Raw genomic sequence first — 21,494 nt, forward strand, 5'->3', positions numbered from 1 at the left:
CTCTGAAATTGTGAAATGTGGGAACTTAATTCAGGGAAAGCCTCTCTAAGGAAGTTCATATAAGCTGCACACTGAAGGATTGGCAGGAGTTTGGGCTCCACAGAGATTATAGAAAGAGGAAATATTACTGTCATCACTAAATCACTTATAGGTATTATGCACTCATATCTTTCCACATATTATTTCATTTACTAGCCCTGTTAGTTGGATAATATTTTTCCCAAGTTTCAGATGAAGAAACTGAGATTCAAAGAAGTTAAATAACTTTGCTACACTTTCCCAATTATTATGTGGTGGAGCTGGGATTTCATTAGGTCTTTCTGATTCTACAGCCAGACTCTTAACTACCATGTTACATTAGGGAGACTTGAGGATATTTTCTGAATTACCAGATTACATGAGCTACTTTCCTATTTTATGTTTTCTCATTTTGTACCAGGGCCTTGCTGTTTCTATAAATTAGACTAGGGTAGGACATTTACTGGAGAAGGAAATGGCAACCCACTCCAGTATTCTTGCCTGGAGAATCGCAGGGACGGGGGAGCCTGGCGAGCTGTCCTCTATGGGGTCACACAGAGTCGGACACGACTGAAGCGACTTAGCAGCAGCAGCAGCAGCAGGACATTTACAGACACATATGTTCAGATATGCATATGTATAGGTGTTTGTATTTCTATAGCTTACTCTCACTGTAAAGATAACACTTTTGAGAGATTTTGAAATCTTTAGAAGAAAAAAAGGAAATAATGTCATTCAGAGAACCACTTTGACAATTTTGTTATGTTTGATTATTTCAGCATTTAGGCATTTGTAATTTTTAAAAAAATTGTAATCTTACTTTGTATACAAAATTACTTACTAATAAATAGACCTACAATGTTCAAATGAGATCTACATCTGTTTTTGGAATGCTAGTGATTTTATAATAGTTTCATTTCATAATATATTGACTTTAGACTTCATGTAAGTAGTGAGAAGGAAGAAGTTTTACATATTTCATGAAGTCACATTAAAAGCATTTTGTTAGAGTAATCTTTGGGAGTCAGATTTGGTAAATCATTCTTTAACCTTGTTGCTCTGATGGAGTGAAGTTTTAATAAGAGAAATTTATAATCTAATTGCTGATCTGTTTTTTTTCAATTTTAAGGAACAGGATGAAATCTTGACTTGTAGTTTATCCTTGAGAGTATTGTGCTAATAGTGTCCCTATTTTTTTTTTTACACTATTACTTTTCATTTATTGATTTTTATACATTGCATGAAATTTCTTGGGTGTGTTTTGTGAATATGGAAAAATCATTTAGATTTCAGCCGTATATTTAAATGACAATCCCACAGGCTTATGTTTCTTTTTGTTTGACTTTTTTTTTTGTTTCTAGCTTGTATATACCGCTTAGTTTTTGTGGACAGACCCCCAAGGATGCCAGAAGAGTTTAAAAATATGTGGACTTAAGCCTTGCCACATTTTATGTTTATTAACCAATTTTAAAAAATATTAAAGGTCAGATTTTGTTTTATCGAACTTAAGATCTCGCATTTAGTGATATATGCCTATTCCTTTTGGGTTCATTATATGTCATGGTGATTTGTGTTGAGGTATTTCTTTTGGGTGCATCTACCTCCAAAAGATTTTAAATACAATTGCAGAACCTTACATTTGTAACTTGAGAAAGGAGGAAACACATTGAAAAAAGAAAATCAGAACATCATTCCACAACAGTCATACATAAATCAGTGAGATAAAATTCATTAAAAAACATGATAATTGTTCATTATAGTATAACTCTTATTTCTAAGCTCTTGGATGTAGATTGAGTTTAGGTATTAGCTAGATATTGTATTACCCACACATGAGCCTTAAAAATCTTAGCTTCTTTCCTTGATAGCAAATATTTTATTGAAAAGTCTCTAGTTTTAAATATATAAAATACTGCTTTTTTTCTTTTCTAGACTTCAAAGTTATTTGTGAGGTATTTTCCTTTTTTATATAGTATTTATATATATTTTCTGCAGTATTTACAGTATTTATATAGTATTATTCTATTTATGTAGTATTTTATATATTTTCTGTTCTTATTATCAAACCCCTCTTCCAAGTCTTTTTGTGTTTTATTAAGACAACTTTTCATTTGCTCACCTATTCCACTTACTCATTAATTCACTCATTAAGTCATCCACTTACTCATGAATTCACTCCAGAAATGATTATTTAATTCCTATTGTATAATAGACATTTGGGTACATGATATGGAAGGAAAGTATGGGGAGGAAACAGAATGGGGAGTTTTCTGCACTGATGTATGTGTTCGGTATGAAGTGTGACTTTGATGTATCTTATCTCTTGTCGTCACATGAGATAGGTTTTCCATTTTACAGAAGAGGTTCAGAGAGGTTCAGAGGTTGTATAGAGAATAGAGCTCTGATTTGATCCCAGGACTATCTGATCTTACACAGTGTTGCCTTCCTACATGGGAGATGGTGAATAAATTGAGTATACTCCTGGTCTTCACAGAGGCTATGGTTTGGTGTGCCGTGGTCTCTGTGCTTTGTGAAGATGTCTGCAGAGTGTGAGGTTTAGCTATCTTCTTAGCCTTTCTCCCTTGCAATCAGAAAAGCACCTTTAAAAAGTCCATTTTCCTTATTGGCCTTCTCATACCATCTTATGTGAAAAATGGACTTTGCAGCTGAAAAAAAAAGCTTCAGGGTCACTGGTCAAGAAGAATTGTATGTTTACATATATGTGTAAGTAGAGAAACAGTCTCATAGACAGAAACAGGTAATGATAGAAGATGAATATGTGAAAAATGACAGGTATACTAGAGTTCGGGAATACAGAGGTAGCTTAAGGGGATTTTCAGTTTGGAGTTTGTTAAAATAATTCATCTGTGCTCTGTCTTCAGGATGGCTAATGTTTGGCATCTTTCCACGATGCCAAAATCTGGAGGGAAATCTGGAGGGAGGCTGGCAATGAGGATAGGTAGAGACCACTATGAGTAAGGAAAAAAGCATGATGGACATAGCATTGTAATAGTATAATTGAGCGGTAATGGCAGTGGATTGAAGAATAGGACATGATTTTAAGTGATAATGCAGAGGCTAGATTGTAGGTATTGAGGGCTGATGGAATTAGTGCATTAGATACCAAAGTAATTTCGGGGTTTCTATTCTGGAGGAATTAGAAATTGATGGCACCAGCTGGCAAGTTTGAGTGTTGAGTTTTATCATTTGTATCTTAGCTGATCCCAAAACAATTAGAAGAGTTTGTCATAATTGTTTAGAATAGAATAGAAAAAACGAAAATCAAGATTAAACCTAAACGGAGAAGAGATGCAAAATTAGTACCGGTGGTAAAAATGCAGTGAGATATGTATAATAAAGTCCCTCTCTGTTTGCTGAGTTGGGGCAAAAGTTTTACTGTTAAGCTTCCTAGAAAATAGGAAAGCATAACGTTAGTGTACTGTACCGTCTCAAAAGAAACTAGATTCATAGTCCATGATATAACACATAGCAGTTATTTGGAGTTTAACGTTTATTGGTATTGAGACCTGAGAGAATTTTCTTCCTTGGAAGCTTGTGGGGACACTTAGTTTATTATGTAGTCGACAATATTCTTAGCTGGATACCGGCAGTAAATAAAATATCAAGTATCCAGTTGATTCTTCATAACATCTTTGACGTCCAGCTAAGGAAAACGGCACTATTAAGTAAAAGCGTATTTATTTATTTTTAAAGAGGCTAATGGAAAGTCTGATCTCAAGGTTAGTTGTTTCAAATTGTGCTTTCTGGAACTGTGGGTGTTTCATCACGGACCTCCAGGTTCCTGTTCCCTTATTCCCACTTTAGTCAGACTAGCTCTGCCTTTATTTGTCTCATAGATTGGGTTTGCATTTTAAAATCTGATGTTGGAACAGAGAGGTCCATTGCTTAAAGAAATTTGAAACTACTGACCTAGAGCCGTGATATCTAGAGTAGAGTTCAGGGAAAAAATATTAAGTGACTTCTGTTTATATGTTTTCTCATGTCTTAAATTTTCTCTTTTTGTGCTAATTTATAAGGTAAATAAAAGGTCCTATGTATATAATTTATAAACAAATGTACAATGGTAGTCATTTCATGTATATTTTATTGATGGTTATATTGTAAAAGGGAGGAGACCCACTGAGCTAGGGGAATGTATAGACAGAGTAACTTTGAGATAATTTTTAATGAATATTGTATCACAAAATTTAGTCTTCAAAACTGCTTGGTTTGCTGAAAGTTTTAAAGTTTAATTCTTTGGTTAAAAAAACGGCAACAAAAACAACAAAAAACTGGCCAACCTGGAAGCCCTCATATGTCCTCTATTGTCATTTAAAGGCACAAGCTTTCTTTTTTTTTTTGGCATATTCAGGTTTGACCTTATCTTTTTTAAATAGTACTAAGTTATAGTGACTTCATATGATATTCTTGAGATATTTATTTGAGCTTTGACATTTATCTCATTAACATCTCAAAACATCCATGGAGGGCAGGGCAGGTAAGATGAATTTTTCCTCTTATTTTGCAGATGGGTAAACTAGGGCATGAGGAGGTGGTTAGTTTTCTTAAAGCCATGCAGGAGAGTAGAATGGTTTAGAATTAAATTCTTCCATTTGCTTGTCTTTTTCATTACTTTTTCTACTTCTTATCACTGCCCTCTGTTAGTGCCTTCTTAAAACAGCTCTAGGGCTGCAGAAGGAAAAACTCAAAAGATAGATGTCAGGATTCAGTAGAAATGAGCATAGTTAGATGAAAGTTAGGAAGAAGAAATTGAATTTTAAATGGAAGGATAAACCTTCAGGCATGGAATGGTGAAAAAGCTTGTACAGATTCCTATTGTTTATTAGTGGCTCCCTAAAGACCAGAATTGAGAAGGATTGTGGTTATGCAGGGTCTCAGTGGGAAAAAAATGCCTTCTACCATAATGTCTGCCGAACAGCCTTCTGCTAGCCAGGAAGTACTGTTAAAAATAATCTTCTCTCCAGAATGTAATAAATATGGCAGACACAGAATTTGGAAAAGCCATAGAGAGTTTGGAAAAGCCATATACAGTTCAGTGTGATAAGTGATGAAACTGAAACTCTGAAAAACTGCTTTGTTTTACATCATTATGACTCTGTAAGTAGATTTTACATTTGTGGCTTAAGTCCTTTAAAAATGCTATCATACTAGAAAAATTGGGGGTGAGGTTGAAAGCTTGGGGAAAAAACAGGAAAACTGAACCCTGTAAAGAAATCAAAAGGAAAAATTTATTGAGACTGTGTCCTGTGACTATAATTAGTCTTTCACTATGAATTTCTAATATCCTAGCTGGGTTATCATGCTATGTATTTTTAAGTTTGTTTTCTTTGTGGGGCTACCTATTAGATATTCAGGTGTGCTGAGGAAGTAGATACTGATCATGAGGAACATTTTAATATACTGCCCTCTTATTAGCATTGATCAGTTTGATTCGGATTCTGTTAGGTTCAGTGGAGATATTCTGAGACTCCGAATAGTATATGGCAACTGCTAAACTACCCTGCTTACAAACAGTCCCTTATACTTCAAATTTAAAAATTCTCAACTTCCACTTGTTTTATTGTCTCCCTTGTCTAGCTCATCACATTCTTCATTTCTTAAATGAGCTTCCTTTCTCCATTCACTCGTTATATTCCTCTTGTTGTCTTTAAGGCCAGTTCACCTTTCATATGCAGTTTTCTTTTCTCTCATTCTTTCTAGTCAAGAGTAAAATGCTGAATCTTACACAACTTCCTTACCTGAAAAGTTGACATGCTTTTGTCCTTAACTTTTAATGGATTTTAAATTTGTGGTAAGCATATCTCTTTGTGGGCTCTATCACTATTGGTGTGCTGAGCCTAAGTGTTGCCACTTTAGGAAATTTATGTACATGTATGGACCTTCTACTGGAAGCTTGAAATCTGAGCCAGTGGTCATGTGGATATGAATGAAAAGAGGATTCAGGTAGGAGAACAAAAAGAAATAAACAGTACCTGAATGGGCAACTAAGGGCATGTAATTTCTAAGGGTGGAGAGTAAGAATAACTATGTAAGTAAGGGGAAATTGAGTCTGAGTCACTGAGGGAGTTCTCAACTGTATAAGAAGTAAAAGAGTTGAAAATTCTATTCAAAGTGGTCTAAGAAATCCTTCAGAGAAGATGAATTTCTAGGAGCTCTGTAAGAGTCTAACTCCTGTTAGTGTGCTGCTGAATCTAGGAGATGCCCCAGACCTTGCAGACATCCTTTTTCATGTCTACTTCCTACTGCCTTTTATTTCTCTAAATTGAGGAACTTGAATTGCTATTTCATCTGACAGTTTTTCACATATTCAGTTGTCTTCTGTATTACCTGTTTCATTCAGCTGATTGGAAATGGAAAAAAAGACCCGACTGGGCACCTGCAATTTTAAAATACTTCACAGTAAATATTAGTATAAAAATATCAAAAGGAGTAGTTAGTTTTCAAAATGAGAGTCTGAAGCCCTGTCAGTTCGAGGCCTCTGAGATTTTATAATGGGTTCTTAAAGACCTGACTGAGGAGCCGCCTAGCAGGTGAGTACTAGAAGCCAAACGGTTGCCCTCAGCAATAGCCATGCCTCCCGAGCTCTGCGCAGCCAGGGCTGCTGGGGAGCCATCTCAGGAACACGGGCCAGATAGTGTTTTTAACCTTCAGTAAGGAACTGAGACGTTCATGGTGATACTTCGTGTACAACATGGGTAAACACAGCCTGAAATCTAGTCAATACAGCTGTGCAGCTTAATAATTTATACAGTGTAATTATCGAGTTATTAAACAGTTTGAATTTGTCGAATTCGTAAAGACCTTGTTTTACAAGAGAGAGTTATGTACCATGGATCCACTTCATGTTCAGGCAAGGTGCATTAATTGAAGGGTGAACATGAGAGTTATCTTTAGGTTTGAAAAGTTATGTTTACAAGTGGAAATGATTAGTCTTTCTGTCAGTTTCTTGCAAGTCTCTCAGAATTAGTAATTAGGAGTGAACAAGGAGGTGTTCTTCACTCAGCATCAGACAAACTGTGGAACAGAAATGGAGTGGACAACTTCAGGGAGCTGGTAACACCTTCATTGAATGTTATTTTGAATGGGGCTTGTCACATTCTGTTTTTTCCGGCGATCTTGTGAAAATACAGGTTCTGATTCAGAAGATTGAGGCCTGAGGTTCTGCATATTTATATATGCTGATGCTGCTGATCTGTGGACCACACTCTTGAGTAGTCAAATTTATTTATTAAAAAATTAAAAAAATTTTTTAATTGGGGGAAAATTGCTTTACATAAGTGTTGTGTTGGTTTCTGCCATACAACAACACAAATCAGCCATAATTATACATTTATCACCTCCCTCTTGAGTCTCCCTTCCCTCCCCTCAGCCCACCCCTTTAGACTGAGTAGTCAGATTTAGACTTTGAAGAGGATTTAAGAATTGGAAAGTTGATTATGTGTAATAACTGCAGTGATTTTTTTTTTTTTTTTCTGATTGGCTGTAGGTACTTTCCATGTGTTGTCTTACTTTTCACAGAAAACGTTCAAGGTAGGTGGTAATATTTTTAGGTTGAAGAGATTGAGGCACAGGGAGCTTAAGTAGCTTGCTCATGGTTCTGTAATTGGTGTGACTGGGATTTAAACTTAAAAGATATCAGAACCTTTGCTAGGTCTGTCATGTTTCCATGAAATTCTGTTGTTTTTGTAAAACTGATTTTTTTGCACATAAAAAGAGTTTTAAATTATGGGAATTTACTTCATTTCTTACAGCTTAAGCATGGGATAAAAAAACAAAAACAACCCAACATTGTTCCCAGTAGCAAATTTGTTCTGTGGGTTCAGGAAAATAAGCTTTTTAAACGTTAAAGCATACTGTCAACTAAATTTTAAAAATGATAATATTTATTCATTTTTTAGTGGAAAAATATTAGCAAGTATAAAAAAACAAAGTTTTTCTTAATTCTGTTATCTAAACATAATTTTGAGTTCCTCTGATACACATGCACACCCATGTATAATTTTTTAAAAATTGAAATTGTGTTGTGTACACCTATTTTTTTCCTACTAACTGCAACTTTAATCATGACATAGCGAAACTCTAATTTACCCTTTCCCATTTTTTCTCTTAATCATTGACAACTTCACCACTCTTCAGCTACAATCAAATTGTCCTTATTCTTTGTCCCTCCCAATAATTGCTGCCAAATTCTGCTGGTTTCTTTGTGTTATCTCTTTAACTTGCCCGTGTTTTTCACATCCAGGCTCTATTTCTTTCTACTAGTTAGTAATGACTAAATCACCATGTAATTCTTCAATTCATTTTCTTCTGCTTCCTTGGTTGACTATTTTGACTGCACATAAAACCTTTTGTCTTTTCTTACATCTTTTTAGGGACTTTGATGAAATCAGTGTGAATACTTGTGCAGTTTAAAGTCAATAAAGTTATCTGACCCTGTTGGCTTTTATTTCTAACTAAAAAAAAATTTTTTTTAACTTGGCACCATTGTGAGATAGGGTACCAGTTTGCATGTTTCCTTTTTAATGTAGTATCTATGATTTTATACTTGCATGTGTTTATTTAATTTTACTAAGTGATTCGTGCCTTATTTAGGCTTTCTGAAGTTGTTGGTTTGCAGAAGATTGGAGAAGTCTCTTGACGTTTGTAAATGCTCAAACAGCTTTCTCTTCTTAGTTTGTTATTCTCAAAAATGTCTCATCTACCTGTCATCACCTATGGCTTCTGGTCAATGCATCTTTTCTCAGTGGAGCCATATAGATTGAGAAATGTAGTCTCATAGCTTTATTCCTACCCTCTGCCAGGAAAAAAAAAGCAGCTAGAGCTCTCTTGTGGCTTCTCTAAGATTTTTTTGTCTTAAATAATAACGGAGAAATGGTTGTGGATGTAATTGGGATGAACAGTGCATGTCAAAAGATTTACTTCCTAGAATCATGTACATAATCTCTTTGGTAGGTAAAGAAAAATGTACCCTTATGAGTGGATATTTGGGAGCATCAAAGATTCAAGTAAGAGATCAAGGAAGAGTTTAAGAAATTACAGTTAGGAATTAAGACTTAGAAATTAAAGTTGCCTTGGTCACTTAGCCTAAGTGTGGCCATATAGGCCTTTTTAGGTTGGACAGTGAGGTCTGGTAAAGGGAATGTTGTGGATAGTTACAGGAACTAGGATTTGACTCCAGATCTGACAGACGCCAAAGCATATGATTAAATGATTATTCTTTAAATTTTATAAAGAAGAAAGATTGTAAATTCCTTATCTTCAATTTAACAGCTTAATTTTTAACTCCTAAAATGGTATGTTCGTATCATGTGAAGTATGTACTGTGTGGCATGGACATTAAATAAGATTTTTGATTCTAATGATAGGTTAAGAATTCTTTATTGACTTGGAATTTTCATCTTCTGATTAAACCTGACCTAACCTTATCACTTGGTATCCTCTTCAGTTTTATTTGTTCTTAATCTTTCTGATCCTCACTGGTCAGTATTACTAAAAGTTACACTTTGGGAGACTTCAGAGATGCAAAGATTCTCTCTTTGTATTTTGTCAATTTAATAAAACTTCATGTTACTGAGAAGTAACTCCTTTACAGATGAAACTGGGGATTATGAATTGACTTCATTAAGGTTGTGAATAACATTGTAAGGTGGTAATTAAGAGTGACAAGCTTGGGTTTGAATCCCAGTTCTTCAATAGTGTGACTTGGGCAGATTTTATTACCTCATTTTCTGTTTCCTCATCTGTAAATAATTATAGTACCCATCTTATATAAGAGAGTTGAGAGAATTAAAGGAAATAATGTTTATAAAGAGTCTAGCATAGTGCCCTGCACAATAAACATTCAAGAAAGAAAAGCTAACATAAAAACAAAATAGAGTTTCAATTAAAAATCATGAAGGTATGTTGGGCACATACCATTGTCTTAAAATATGTTACTGTGAACTTGAATGAATTTAAAGTTTAAAATATTAGATTTTCACAATAGATTGAAATTATATACATAGAATATTTAAACCTAAAATAAATATTAATTTTGGGGGCTGTATTCATCTCATTGAATTGTCTGTGCTTCTGACTTCATTTTCCTTTTTGATGTTACTTGTTGGACACATCAGTGTTGACTAACATCTCTACTTGAAGGAAAGGCAGGAAAGTAACAAACTGAAATTTGAATGTTATCTGATTTGTGAAATAAACTTTACAAATGTTTATAGGGGAGACAGTTTGGAAATTTATATATGTACCACTTGTCTTAATAACTTATTTATGTCTCTAGCTTATTATAAGTTTACTGTTGGCTCCCGAACTTGGCTAATTTACCTGGAAGCTTGGCTTAAAATAGTTTCCCAAGATCCTCTCTTCCCCCCTCCCCTTCCCAAGACCTGTTCCTCAAGTGATTCTGTTGATCAGTCAGATCTGGGTGTCACTGGCCTGCAACAACTCAAGTGTAGCGCTGTGAACTCCGTAATGGAACATACTTAGTCTTTTTTTTTTTTTTTTAATTAAGCAATAAGGCAGCTTAGTTTGCTTTGAAAGGTTTTTATGGCAAATACAAGTCTCCTTTGAAGAAAATCTGTGCCATCTCAGAACTGTAACTACTCATTATAATATGATCATTAAAAAAGTATTTACATTTAAGTTGGAGTGGTTCCTTTTCTCTTTTTTTAGAAACATGTAAATCAGATAAAGATAGAATCTTATTTATAATTTTATTACTCTTATATTACCAAATTTCTGTTTATGACACCTTGCTCAGAACATATGATATGGTTTACGCCCGTGTGGCTCCAGAGCAGAGCTGGGCTTAGAGTGAGGCAAGCACTGTGCCCAGGGCACAGTGTTTGAGGAAGCACTCATTCCAGAGCTGTGCGTTAGGATGTCCTAAAAGTCTGAACCCCAGGCGCCTGCCTGCTTGCCTCACTCTCTTCCAGCCCTGCTCCAGAGAAGTAGACTGCATATAAATTATTTTAATTTTAGTTTAGCATAATCTTATGCATGCTTGAATGTTTCATAAAAATAATCACAATGAAAGTAGTGTAGCCAAACCCAAATTTATATTATCCACAAAAAATCCATTCACTGTTGGAAAAAGATAACATTATGATTTTATTCTTGCATGTTCAGTGATTGTCAGAGTTTCAGAAATTCCAGTTCAGTTGAATCTTGTCTCAAACTGAACTGTGCTTATTTTATCTGCTGGCAGCTATTTGAAATCATTAGTCCTCTATCATAAGTTTCTTAATTTGATAAGGAGTACATTCAGCTCTTAAACTTATGGATTATTATTGAAGTAATAAGTAGTAACTTCAGTTTTACTGTATTTTTGTTAATAATTTTAGAATTCTTTGAGAATTTGCCTATGATTTTTCTTTTTCTTTTTTTTTCTTTTTTGAGTGCTACATCTGGAAATGCTCAAAAGTTGTTTGCCTTTTTAAGAGAACAGTTTGCAGTGAAAGTATAACTCCTTTAGAGGTGAGGTTCAAGTTAACGAATGATGAACCATAATATGAGGAAGCATAATATTGTGAATTATTATTTGGCAAACATAACTAATGCAGGCATTAGCTGCTGAAGCCATTAATAAAGTACTACTTGCAGAAAGCTAGAGAGATAGGCAACACAGAACTTTCTCTGTAAACTCTCAGAATGTAAACTAGAGTACAACCTAGCTTATTCAATAAGGACTAAATTCTTTAAGTTTGATATGTTTGTAGGTTCCATGATTAATGTGTAACTCGAGTATAAAAGGTGTATTTAGAATCTGTTAAAATTTGTAGATGTGACATCATTGTCATCAGGCATTTTATTTCTTAAAGTTATAATTTATTTAAATGCACTTTTTTTTTCCCAAAATAAATTTTTATTTCTACTTACAGGGTTGCCAAAGTAAGTTTTCTTAAATAAAATTATGTAATATTTAGGTCTGTTGATAGTGTTTAAAGTAAACAAAAATAAACCCATAACAACCAAGGGTGGAGGACTATCTAGATTTGTTTTTAGCTTTCTTTTTCATGGTTTCTCAGAAGTGTATCATATTATAAATACATTCAAAATGTTTTTCTCTGAGGATATGTAGCATTCCTATAAAGGTTAAATCAATAAAAATGATTTGGACACATTCCTAAGCATGGCTAGAACAGGTAGCCCGTTGTTTTAGGTACCCTTGAGTTTCTGGAGCAGATCATTATGGCGTAGCAAAAGAACTTACTAAAAGTTGCTTTCTATGTGCAGATGCATCAGCTTAAAAAAAGTAAGATTTTCTGACCTTCTAGAAATGAATGTTTTTAGGGTAGCCCTGTGAATATTGATTTAATGATATGGTTTAAACTCCAAGTTCGAAGCGTTTTTTTTTTTTTTCCCTCTTCTCCGAATGCTGAAGATACACCATAATTGATAAGGACGAGGTACGTACAGGAAAAATGCAATGGGCGAGCCTTTCCAGCCAGTTTAGAATAAATGGTAGTCTTATGAGTAAAGAAAGATTCGCACATTATAATTGCAAAATTAGGAACGAAATGTGATTCTTTTTAGTCTTGCCAGTTTAGAAGAAAATTCCGTAGTCACTGGGATGTTATCTGTTCATTTGAGCAGTTCAGAAGGCAAGCTTACATTTAAGCATTTATTTTAAAAAGCGTATGTGCTTCTCCTTTGCTCAGTGTTGACTTCTTAGTGTGGTATTGTTGCTAGGGTTTTATTTTATGCGTTTGCTTCCTGCTCTCCTGTTCATTTCATGTTGGAGTGTGTAAGTTTTAAGTTCATATGTAAGTTTTCAGATCATACTCTTTTCACAGCTCCTTTTCAAGAAATAACTGTCAGCTTATAATAATAAGGTAATTTTTCTTAAAGTTTCCTTTAAAACAGCATTCAGGATATTGGATGTTTTCTGATCATGGAAGCACAATGAATTGACTATGTGTTTGGCAGAATAAGGTTTAAATCAAAGTGGAGAATTTGAGTTACATATATTAATGTAGTTTCATTATACAAAATCTCTAATCTTGTACATATAACATATATTTACTTTGTGCATAACTACTTTGTCGAAAATACTGTTATTTGTTGGAACACATGATTTCATTTCATAGCTAAGAAAATAGTTTGAATGTGTCTCAGTAAAAAATTTTTTGTGGATATAAATTTATATAGAATGGTTAACCACTTAATAATGAAATAATTTAGCAATTTAAGCCAAATATTTTGCTCTCTTAAAAAGTTATTGTCTCTCTTGATATATTCTGATTTATCATATTAAAAATAAGAATATTTATGAAAATAAAATAAGCTAATAATCACGTAACTCAGTTTTCTCTCTAGATACTTGTGTATGATAATTTTTAAAAAATCTCTTTAGGTGTTTTCCTTGGTCCTGTTGGTGCACTAAAATATTCTGCAATCCACTCAACACATATTATAAGGGAAATATATTGTTAAATCTTTATTGTTAAATTAAGGGTGATGATCTTCTGACAATACTGATTATCTCTATCTAGGTTAGATAATGGCATTTTAAAAATAAGGTGGATACTTGTGGTAAAAAGTTTTAAAAAGGTTATACGTTTTCCTCCTAAAATAGAGAACATATTATGTGTGTTTAGTTTTAACAAGTGAGGGAATGTAAAGAATTCTGTGTGAACACTGGAGTGTTAATAATATGAGAAAGAGGAGTTTCTGCTTATGGAGAGAAGGTGGGATTAGTGATCAGAGGTTTGGATTACATTGACTTTCATGTTTATATTGCTTTACAGATGTTCTGTAGTGCGTTGTCTTTGTCAGTATATCTGTTTTATGGATTCCCTTCTTAAATCTTTTTATTTTTGTGTTGAACTCTGTAAGAGCAGTAGCAGTTTTTTCTGCATTTTGTCAAAAGCTGAATTACCTGAAAAGCTTTACAAATTTCATGAGAAGTAAAAATTAATCTTGCTAGATTACCTTTTGTAACCAGCTATCTTGCCTGATATTGGATGCTACTGCCTTAATAGAAATTTCTCGTAGACATCTTCTTATGATGTCTTAGTATTTTTGAATTCGGTGCTAAGGTCCTTGTAAGAAGTGCTTGTATAGTTTTACATTTACATGTTTTATGGAAAGCACAGTGATTGATATAATGTAGATTCTTAGCATAAAGAACTTTTCTTTCTGTGCTAGTATAATGCAGATTTCTGTAATCTGATAGAAATTTATAAAATAAAGTGAGAATTCACTTTTCAAAAAATAGGGTTTCTTTGAGCTGTATTTACAAAAAATTCTTATAATAAATTTTTTATTGATTAAAAGGAACATGCACACTTTAACTTTTGGATACCCTTGTGTCTAATTCTGGGATCAGATTATGCTAAATCAGTAAAACCAATGGGATAAAAAATATTAATTATAAAATACAGCCTTTTTTTTTCAGTTTCATAGTGAATTCACTTTATTTAGATCCATTTAAGTAGTTTTTAATCATTTGGTAGAAATGATGATACCTTTTCACTTGAAGATTATCCTGGAAATTTGAAGTTTAAATTGGGAACTTCAGTTGAAAAATTAGAAATAAAATTAATTATAATTATTACTATCAAAATAGCCAAATTAATACAGTGCCAAATTGTTTACCTAGATTATATTGTCAGTGAGTAAATGTGTAGAAAATATACCTGTTTAGCACCAGGCCAGAATTATTCTTTGATATAATATATGTAAATGGGTATTTGTTAACAGATTAATTGCATTTCATATTTTCCCTTGTGAAATATAATAATTTGTTTAACTGATACCAGTTTTTAATGTAAATTTATAACTGGAAAATAATATCCTTGTGTTTTACAAGTGTGTTTTCATCTTGTATTGCCTAATAGATGCCTAATCTCTATTGTTGGTTTTACAGATTAACATTTCTCTGTTAGTGTACATGCAATAAGTAATTGATTGTCTTTCCAAATGAACTTCAAACCGTACCTCAACTAACTAATTTATAATTATTTTCTTCCTGGTTTACAGTTATTATCCCAAGTTTCTCTAGTCACTGATGTATATGCATGCCTATGCCCAGGCAAATTCGTATACTACATATTAAAATTTTCATAATTGAAAGAAATTGAAGTTTTATATACGTGGCAAATACACGCCTCTCTACAAAACTACGTCCATATCAATGGAAGGTTCTGTGGAATACTGCGACATCATTATTAGAATTTTTCTAAAGAAAGAGTGCATATATATTATTTAAATCTTACTGTTATTGTGATTTGGCTTGCGTTTTTCCTTTATTTCCTTTTATCAGCTTGTGCTTTTACCAAACCATACAATGGATTTAGTTGCTAGACATCTGACTGCAAGACATATCTAACAATAAGGAGTGTATAAACAAGTTTGGCACGCTTGTGGGTCATATAATTTTCACAGACCTGTAAATGTGTATTGAAATTTTGAGTTTTAAACTTTTAAGTCTTTTATGTAAATATGTTTTTATAGGTGAGGGTATAATAATTTCAGTAGGTACCTCTGATAATAAAATTGAAAAGTAAAGTAAGATTATTTGGTTTTGTGGTAAAAGTTACTGGCCTTGCACAGGCTATTTAGATGTACCTTGTTAGGACTGTCACTTCTCTAATGTAACTCTTACGTATAATTTCTTAAGGGATGGTAATAGAAGTCATGCAGATAACAGACTTTAAATTAATGGCCACCATAGTCTTAAGTACACGTCTGGGAATAATGCAGCTTGTTAAAATCTGACATCACTACATCTAATTTTAAAGTATCTTAAATATCATTAAAATTGCATTCACTTAATGTATGTCTGTGTAGTGCAGAAATCCTTTTTTTGTAGACAAATGATTAGAAAATTGAAAATCCCTTAGAGCCCAAATCACACTTGGTATGAGTTTTAGTCCTGAACTGCATATTTGATGTTGGACTTAGGAGTCGTAACAAGAACACAGAGTATTTACAGGAGATGTCTAAATAGTGGATTGTTTCACTGCGTGTATTGAATGCTTATGTAGGACTCAATTCTACAGCTCATTTTATTTTTGAATTATCTTAAATATTCTGATGAATGATGAGGTTTTTATTTATGTAAGACAGCATATTTATGAAAAAATATTCCTTAGAGTTAACATCCTGTTCAACAACAACAGTAAATACCCGCAATGATTGATATAATGTTGCTTACATTCAGCACTGTACCAAAGTTGAATCCTATGTCTTTAGTAAATAATATAAAGGAGAAAAATTCTGAAGAACTCAACATAAGATGAAGATTTTTGTATACAGTGTAATAAAAGAGCATTTAATCTCAATTGCTATACAGATCTTTAAAAAATTATGTGGGAATGTATGTGTGCTTGCTGTTAAATGGACAAAAGCTTGTGGTCAGCTGTGGTTAAAACTGTAAGGAGGCTCCCTTTGAATAAGGTACAGAATTTCCTGTTATTTTTTGAATTGTAACACATTAAACAAAATATATATTGACTGAATTCCATAAACTTTGAAATGACAATAGATTGTATCAAGGTGTATATTATCATTATGTGAGACTTCCTTCTCTGAAAATTTGTTTTAAAACTAACTGTTTCATATTTCTTGAAGCATTTCCATGTACTTTAGACAACTTAAAGTATTTTGCTCTTTAGAAAATATTTGAGTATGGAGTTCATTGTTATCCTTATTATGGGAGACTAATGACAGGCTTTTTTTTTTTTTGGATAAAAATTTGTATTCAGTGGATTCACTGGTCTAGGAGAAAAAGGTAGTGCATTTTGGTTACTTCATAGGAAGACTGCGTAAATTAGCATGGATTTTGCTAGCACCCATTTACTAATAAGTTTTGCATGGCAAATAGCTAGGAAAAATAGTTATGCTTTAATCATATTGCAGTTTTTTGTTCGTGGGAAGAATTTTTTCATATTGAAGGTATTTGCCTGTTTGACCATATGTGTATTATTTTTACAGAGGCACAGTGTAGAGGTAGACTGTTCCAGTGAAGCTTAATGTAAAATTATCTCTAAAGACTTTTGTTAGGTAATTAATTGCGTTTGCAGTCTTCATTCTTTTGAGGAGCTTCGCATGACCTCACTGTTGACTTAGAGTTGTCCCATTTAAGTTTCTTGGAACAAAGGTTAGAACAGCATGGAGGTTGGTATCTGTATGCTTTGGAGAGGAGTTTGAGATGTTACCCTGTTTTGCCATTAGTTTTCAAGTATGCATGGGTGCATCATTAATCATAGGAAATGCAAAAATAAATAATCCAGTCCCATTGGATTTTTTTATATGAATACTTACCTTTTCCCTTTTTTGTATATACAGTTGAGGTATTTAGGTAACCCCTAACCTTTTGCTTCAACAAAGAAGTACAGTATAAAAATATTACCACGGTTTTCATGTGAGCAGCTCTTGAGAAGGGAAAAAAAGCCCTCTAGATGAATATTTGTTGGGGGAAAAAAGTTGTGATACAGAATGTCTTAACTCAGCCCCAGTACAGTACTTGAGGACCACCAGTGTATAAAATTGAAAGCACATGAGTTTTGAAGCACTAGAAAAGGTTTGTAATTGATTAGCGCTGCTTGGAAGTATTGAAGTACAGTGAGTTTTGATTTGTGAATGGTTCTATTCAATAAAGATTAATTCTGTGTGTTTGATAAAATCTTACTGCCTTCAATGAGTTAGTTTTTTCCCCCCTCTGCAGTTTATTTAACCATCAAATATTTCAGTGTTCTTTTAACAAACTGGAACATTTCTATCTTACTGAATTTAGCATTAGCATGACTGATTTAAATAAGTCAAACTATCAGTGATTAGCTTGAAGGGTGTAATTGAATAGATTAATTTCTTCTTCTTTTAAAATGACTAGACTATATCATAATATAACCATGTGTATTTCATGCTTTCTTATGATTTAAAGACTATCGGGAGGTTTACATAGACTAACAAAAATTTTTTTCTGATTTCTTTTAAATCTTTTACATTCTAAAATATTATGTTTAAACGTGAAATCTTTACCAGTTTTCATGTAAAATTATGCCTATTTACTCTTATGTAAAATAATTCATAATAAGTATCTTTGGAAATTGCATCAACCTTGTTAGTTTTTAATAGGAGTGATCCTCTGTGTATGTTCTTTTTAAATCAGGGGAGATCCCTGGATTTTGGAGTTTAGCTCTCTTATTTTAGAAGCAAGTTGTGACACTTTGTTGCTAGTCAATCTTGAAACTATAAAGTCACTATCATTGATATGAACCACAAGTATTGTTTTGGAAGTCAGTGTTCACACATCACGTTCTGTCCGGCACTATGATCAGTTGCAAAGTTTTATGTAGAAATTGTTTGTCAGCTGATATATTTTCATAAGTAAGTTTTTAATGGTAAGATGCTCCATGAGTTACATCTATTTATTTTAACAGACTTCATTTATGATAAATAATGAACAGATTTTGAGTAGCGCAGATGAAAATTCATACACACACACACACACACTCTCTCACATACTCACACATACACTCACACTCTTTTCCCTCATTATTTTGAGGTGAAACAGTTGGTCAGCTTTGTCCCTCACCTAGGAAGAGTCCGAACTTTTAAAAGTATTTTACAAAATTGGAGTACATACTTTTGACATTTCATTAGGTTATTTTGGTGATCAATTATATAAACATTTAAAGCCTAAAGTGAGGTTTCAGACTTCAGATAGGTTCCAGAAGGGGGAAATGTTTGTAGTGTGACGATACCCTGTACCTTCTGTCCACCACCCACCTGTAATTAGTCCGGTGAAGTGGGTTCATTTTATCTTCTCTATTCAGGCTCTCCAATACTGTTTGGATGCGGGAAGGGGTAAATTCCACTTTGCAGAAGAGGAAGACTTAAGTTATGATGTATAAGCATATATGACATGTGATAGAAGATTATCTAATTCACTGTTAACGCCTTGTTTCTAACTTGATCAAGTTTTGAAAATTTTACTGTAGAAATAGTTATTAAGGATGTTACAGAAATGTAAGACTCCCTGTCATGATAGAATAAAGAACATTTTAACATGTTTTTTGTGACTGTATTAATAACTTTAAATCTAATGCTGAGATAGTGCTTGAAATTTGTGTTCCTGATCTGTTTTGAAAACTCATTATTTTTTTAAAGCAGAGTAATATTGTGAAGAGTAACTTAACTTCTTGAGGTGCCTGTTTCAAGTTATCCCTCCATATAACAATTGTTTCAAGCATTTCCCCCCCTCTTGAATAGGTATAGCAAAAGTTTCCATGTAGAAACTATAATTATAAGAGTTGTTAATGCAGTCTAGTTGTGTATATGTTCTGCTTCCTTAATGCAAAAGTTTTTACAGTAATGCTTATTACCTTCCATTACCTTAAAAAATAATCTGTGATTATTATATTGGATGTGTTATAACCGAGGGGGCCCACTTAGAGCTGTTGAGGAGTCACTACAGCAGTTTTACATTTTTTGGTAAAATACATAGTACATTTCCTCACCCTTTTAAGAGAAACCTTTTTTTTCCTTCAGGTTTAATTATTTCTCTTTGACTGAAACTAAGACTGATCCTCTGGTAGCCAGTTAAAATGTGTGAAGTAGGAGGAGTAAAGGAAACTCCAATCGTTAGTTGTAAGTTATAAAGCAAAGTTAATACAGGTATACACAGCAAAAGGATTTATTTTAAGGGATAAAAGAAAATTTTATAAACTTGTCTTAGAGAACATGTTGGACATCATAAAGAAAATCTTGTAAGTGTTTAGCTATTGTACTATAATACCACTTTAGCTGATGAATGTTAAAGTAGTTACTTTTTGTATCAACACTAACTGGAAATTAAATATTAATACTATAATATGCCTGTTTTATTTAAAGTCCAGCATGACTTAATTGGTCTGGCTCTTTTAAATCATGCAGAGTATCCTTACAGAATTTTCTTTTTTATGAGACTAAACGACAACTCATTTGGTAGGTTCAAGAATATGATTAAAAGAATCCTAGACGTTTCGATGTTTGCTGTGGGTTTATAACAAGTTCTACATATGGGTAGTAGTGTATAGATGTAAATGAAAATTGTATAGAAAGTTATGATTGATGTAAGTTTTTGAAGATGTCTGTGAGCTTTTTAATATCTTGGATTCCTGGGCAACTATAAAGAGTTTTTAAAAATGGCTGTTACATACTTATCATAATTTTTTTGAATATATGCTTCAGTTCTGTAAAATTGTTTAGAAACAAGCTTGTGCAGATAGCTTATGATACAGTTTAAAATTATAAATAGATATCTTTTAGTTGAGCTGGTTAAAATGTTAGTTATACTGCAGGTTTCTTTCTCTGTTTTGCATGCTTGAGTATAATGTCAAGATACTTCTGTGGTCTGTTATTTTGTAAAATTGCTTCCTTTTTAAAGTTTGCTCAAATATTGGGAGCTGCCGGAATGAATACTTTTCACAATACTTTGACTAATTTAGTGTCTAATTTTATTTCAGTGAGGGTTAATGAGAGTATTAAACTTTGCTTTACTGTTTCGGCTACCTCATCTCAATAACCCTAGAAAACATTTAGACTAATGTGAGATAATTTAATTTTTTCTATTTCAAGTCATTAGCCCGAGAAGTAGATAAGTTACAGATGCCAGAAGCACATTTGTACTGCAATTTCATTTTTCAGCTTTCAGTGCAACAAAACAGCATCATTATGACCTTTCATATAATGTTAGCCGGCGAAGCTAGCAAGTTTATCCGAGCAACATACCTTTCTGTTTAACAGGTTCATCTCTGATAGGATTTTAAAATATGATAACACTTACCCCAAAAGAAGTTTTGCTGACATGGTGTCACTGTGCTGAAGAGGCTGTTTGATGCCATAGTCCCTCCTTTTTTTTCAGATAGAACTTGTACCCTCTGTTGTAAATTCTGCTTGCAGCCTTAAACTGAAAACACAAACCATACCCAAACCTTGTTTTAGTTTTACAGTATGCCTGCAGTACATAGACTTGATATTTATTTTTTTTCTGTCAAGAAATTATGTAGCTGGTAGCATGGGAAAAGCAAGGAAACAAAACAAAAAAGAGAATGAGCAAATATTGGAAGGACCTACTATTACTGCATAGACTGTGGTTTAGAGAGCACTCACTGACTCTGTTGGTCTCGGTGGCTGGTAGGGACCTGCGGAGATTAACCATTTAAAAACCAGAGACTTCTTGCTGTCCTCCTGGAGAAAGTTTGCACCGCACTTGTGGTTCTGTGGTTGTTTGTGAGGCGAATGAAGCATTCACACAATCCAAAAAAGCAAAAGCTTTCAAACTCCTTTTTTTTGCAAGCACTATTACTGGAGAGACAGAATCATGTGGTTTGTGACCTCACAGTACTCACAGTCAAGTGGGACTGCCTACCACTGTGGCTTCCCCCCCTTGCTCATGCTCTTTCTTTCTCTCTCTCCCTCTGACAAAAGGCTTGTGGTAAGGCCCTTCCTGGCATCCAGAAGGATATAGC

The 21,494-nt window shown here is 33.4% G+C and overlaps 2 protein-coding genes across 5 annotated transcripts in view; one reads left to right on the plus strand and one right to left on the minus strand.

Moving 5' to 3' along the window:
* RUNX2 (RUNX family transcription factor 2) overlaps positions 1-21,224 on the minus strand; it is a 224,964-nt gene extending 203,740 nt beyond the window's left edge. For both annotated transcript variants that reach the window (XM_040249531.1, XM_040249530.1), the window contains exons 1-2: positions 21,136-21,224; positions 20,810-20,932 (exon numbers count right to left, since the gene is read on the minus strand). In XM_040249531.1, the coding sequence (XP_040105465.1) occupies positions 20,810-20,867 (58 nt within the window). In that variant the 5' untranslated portion in view covers positions 20,868-20,932; positions 21,136-21,224. The remainder of the gene's footprint in view (positions 1-20,809; positions 20,933-21,135) is intronic.
* SUPT3H (SPT3 homolog, SAGA and STAGA complex component) overlaps positions 1-21,494 on the plus strand; it is a 399,531-nt gene that overhangs the window by 24,791 nt on the left and 353,246 nt on the right. The window lies entirely within an intron of this gene.

This window comes from Oryx dammah, unplaced genomic scaffold (genome assembly GCF_014754425.2).
Source record: "Oryx dammah isolate SB20612 unplaced genomic scaffold, SCBI_Odam_1.1 HiC_scaffold_11, whole genome shotgun sequence".
Lineage (NCBI taxonomy): Eukaryota > Metazoa > Chordata > Mammalia > Artiodactyla > Bovidae > Oryx > Oryx dammah.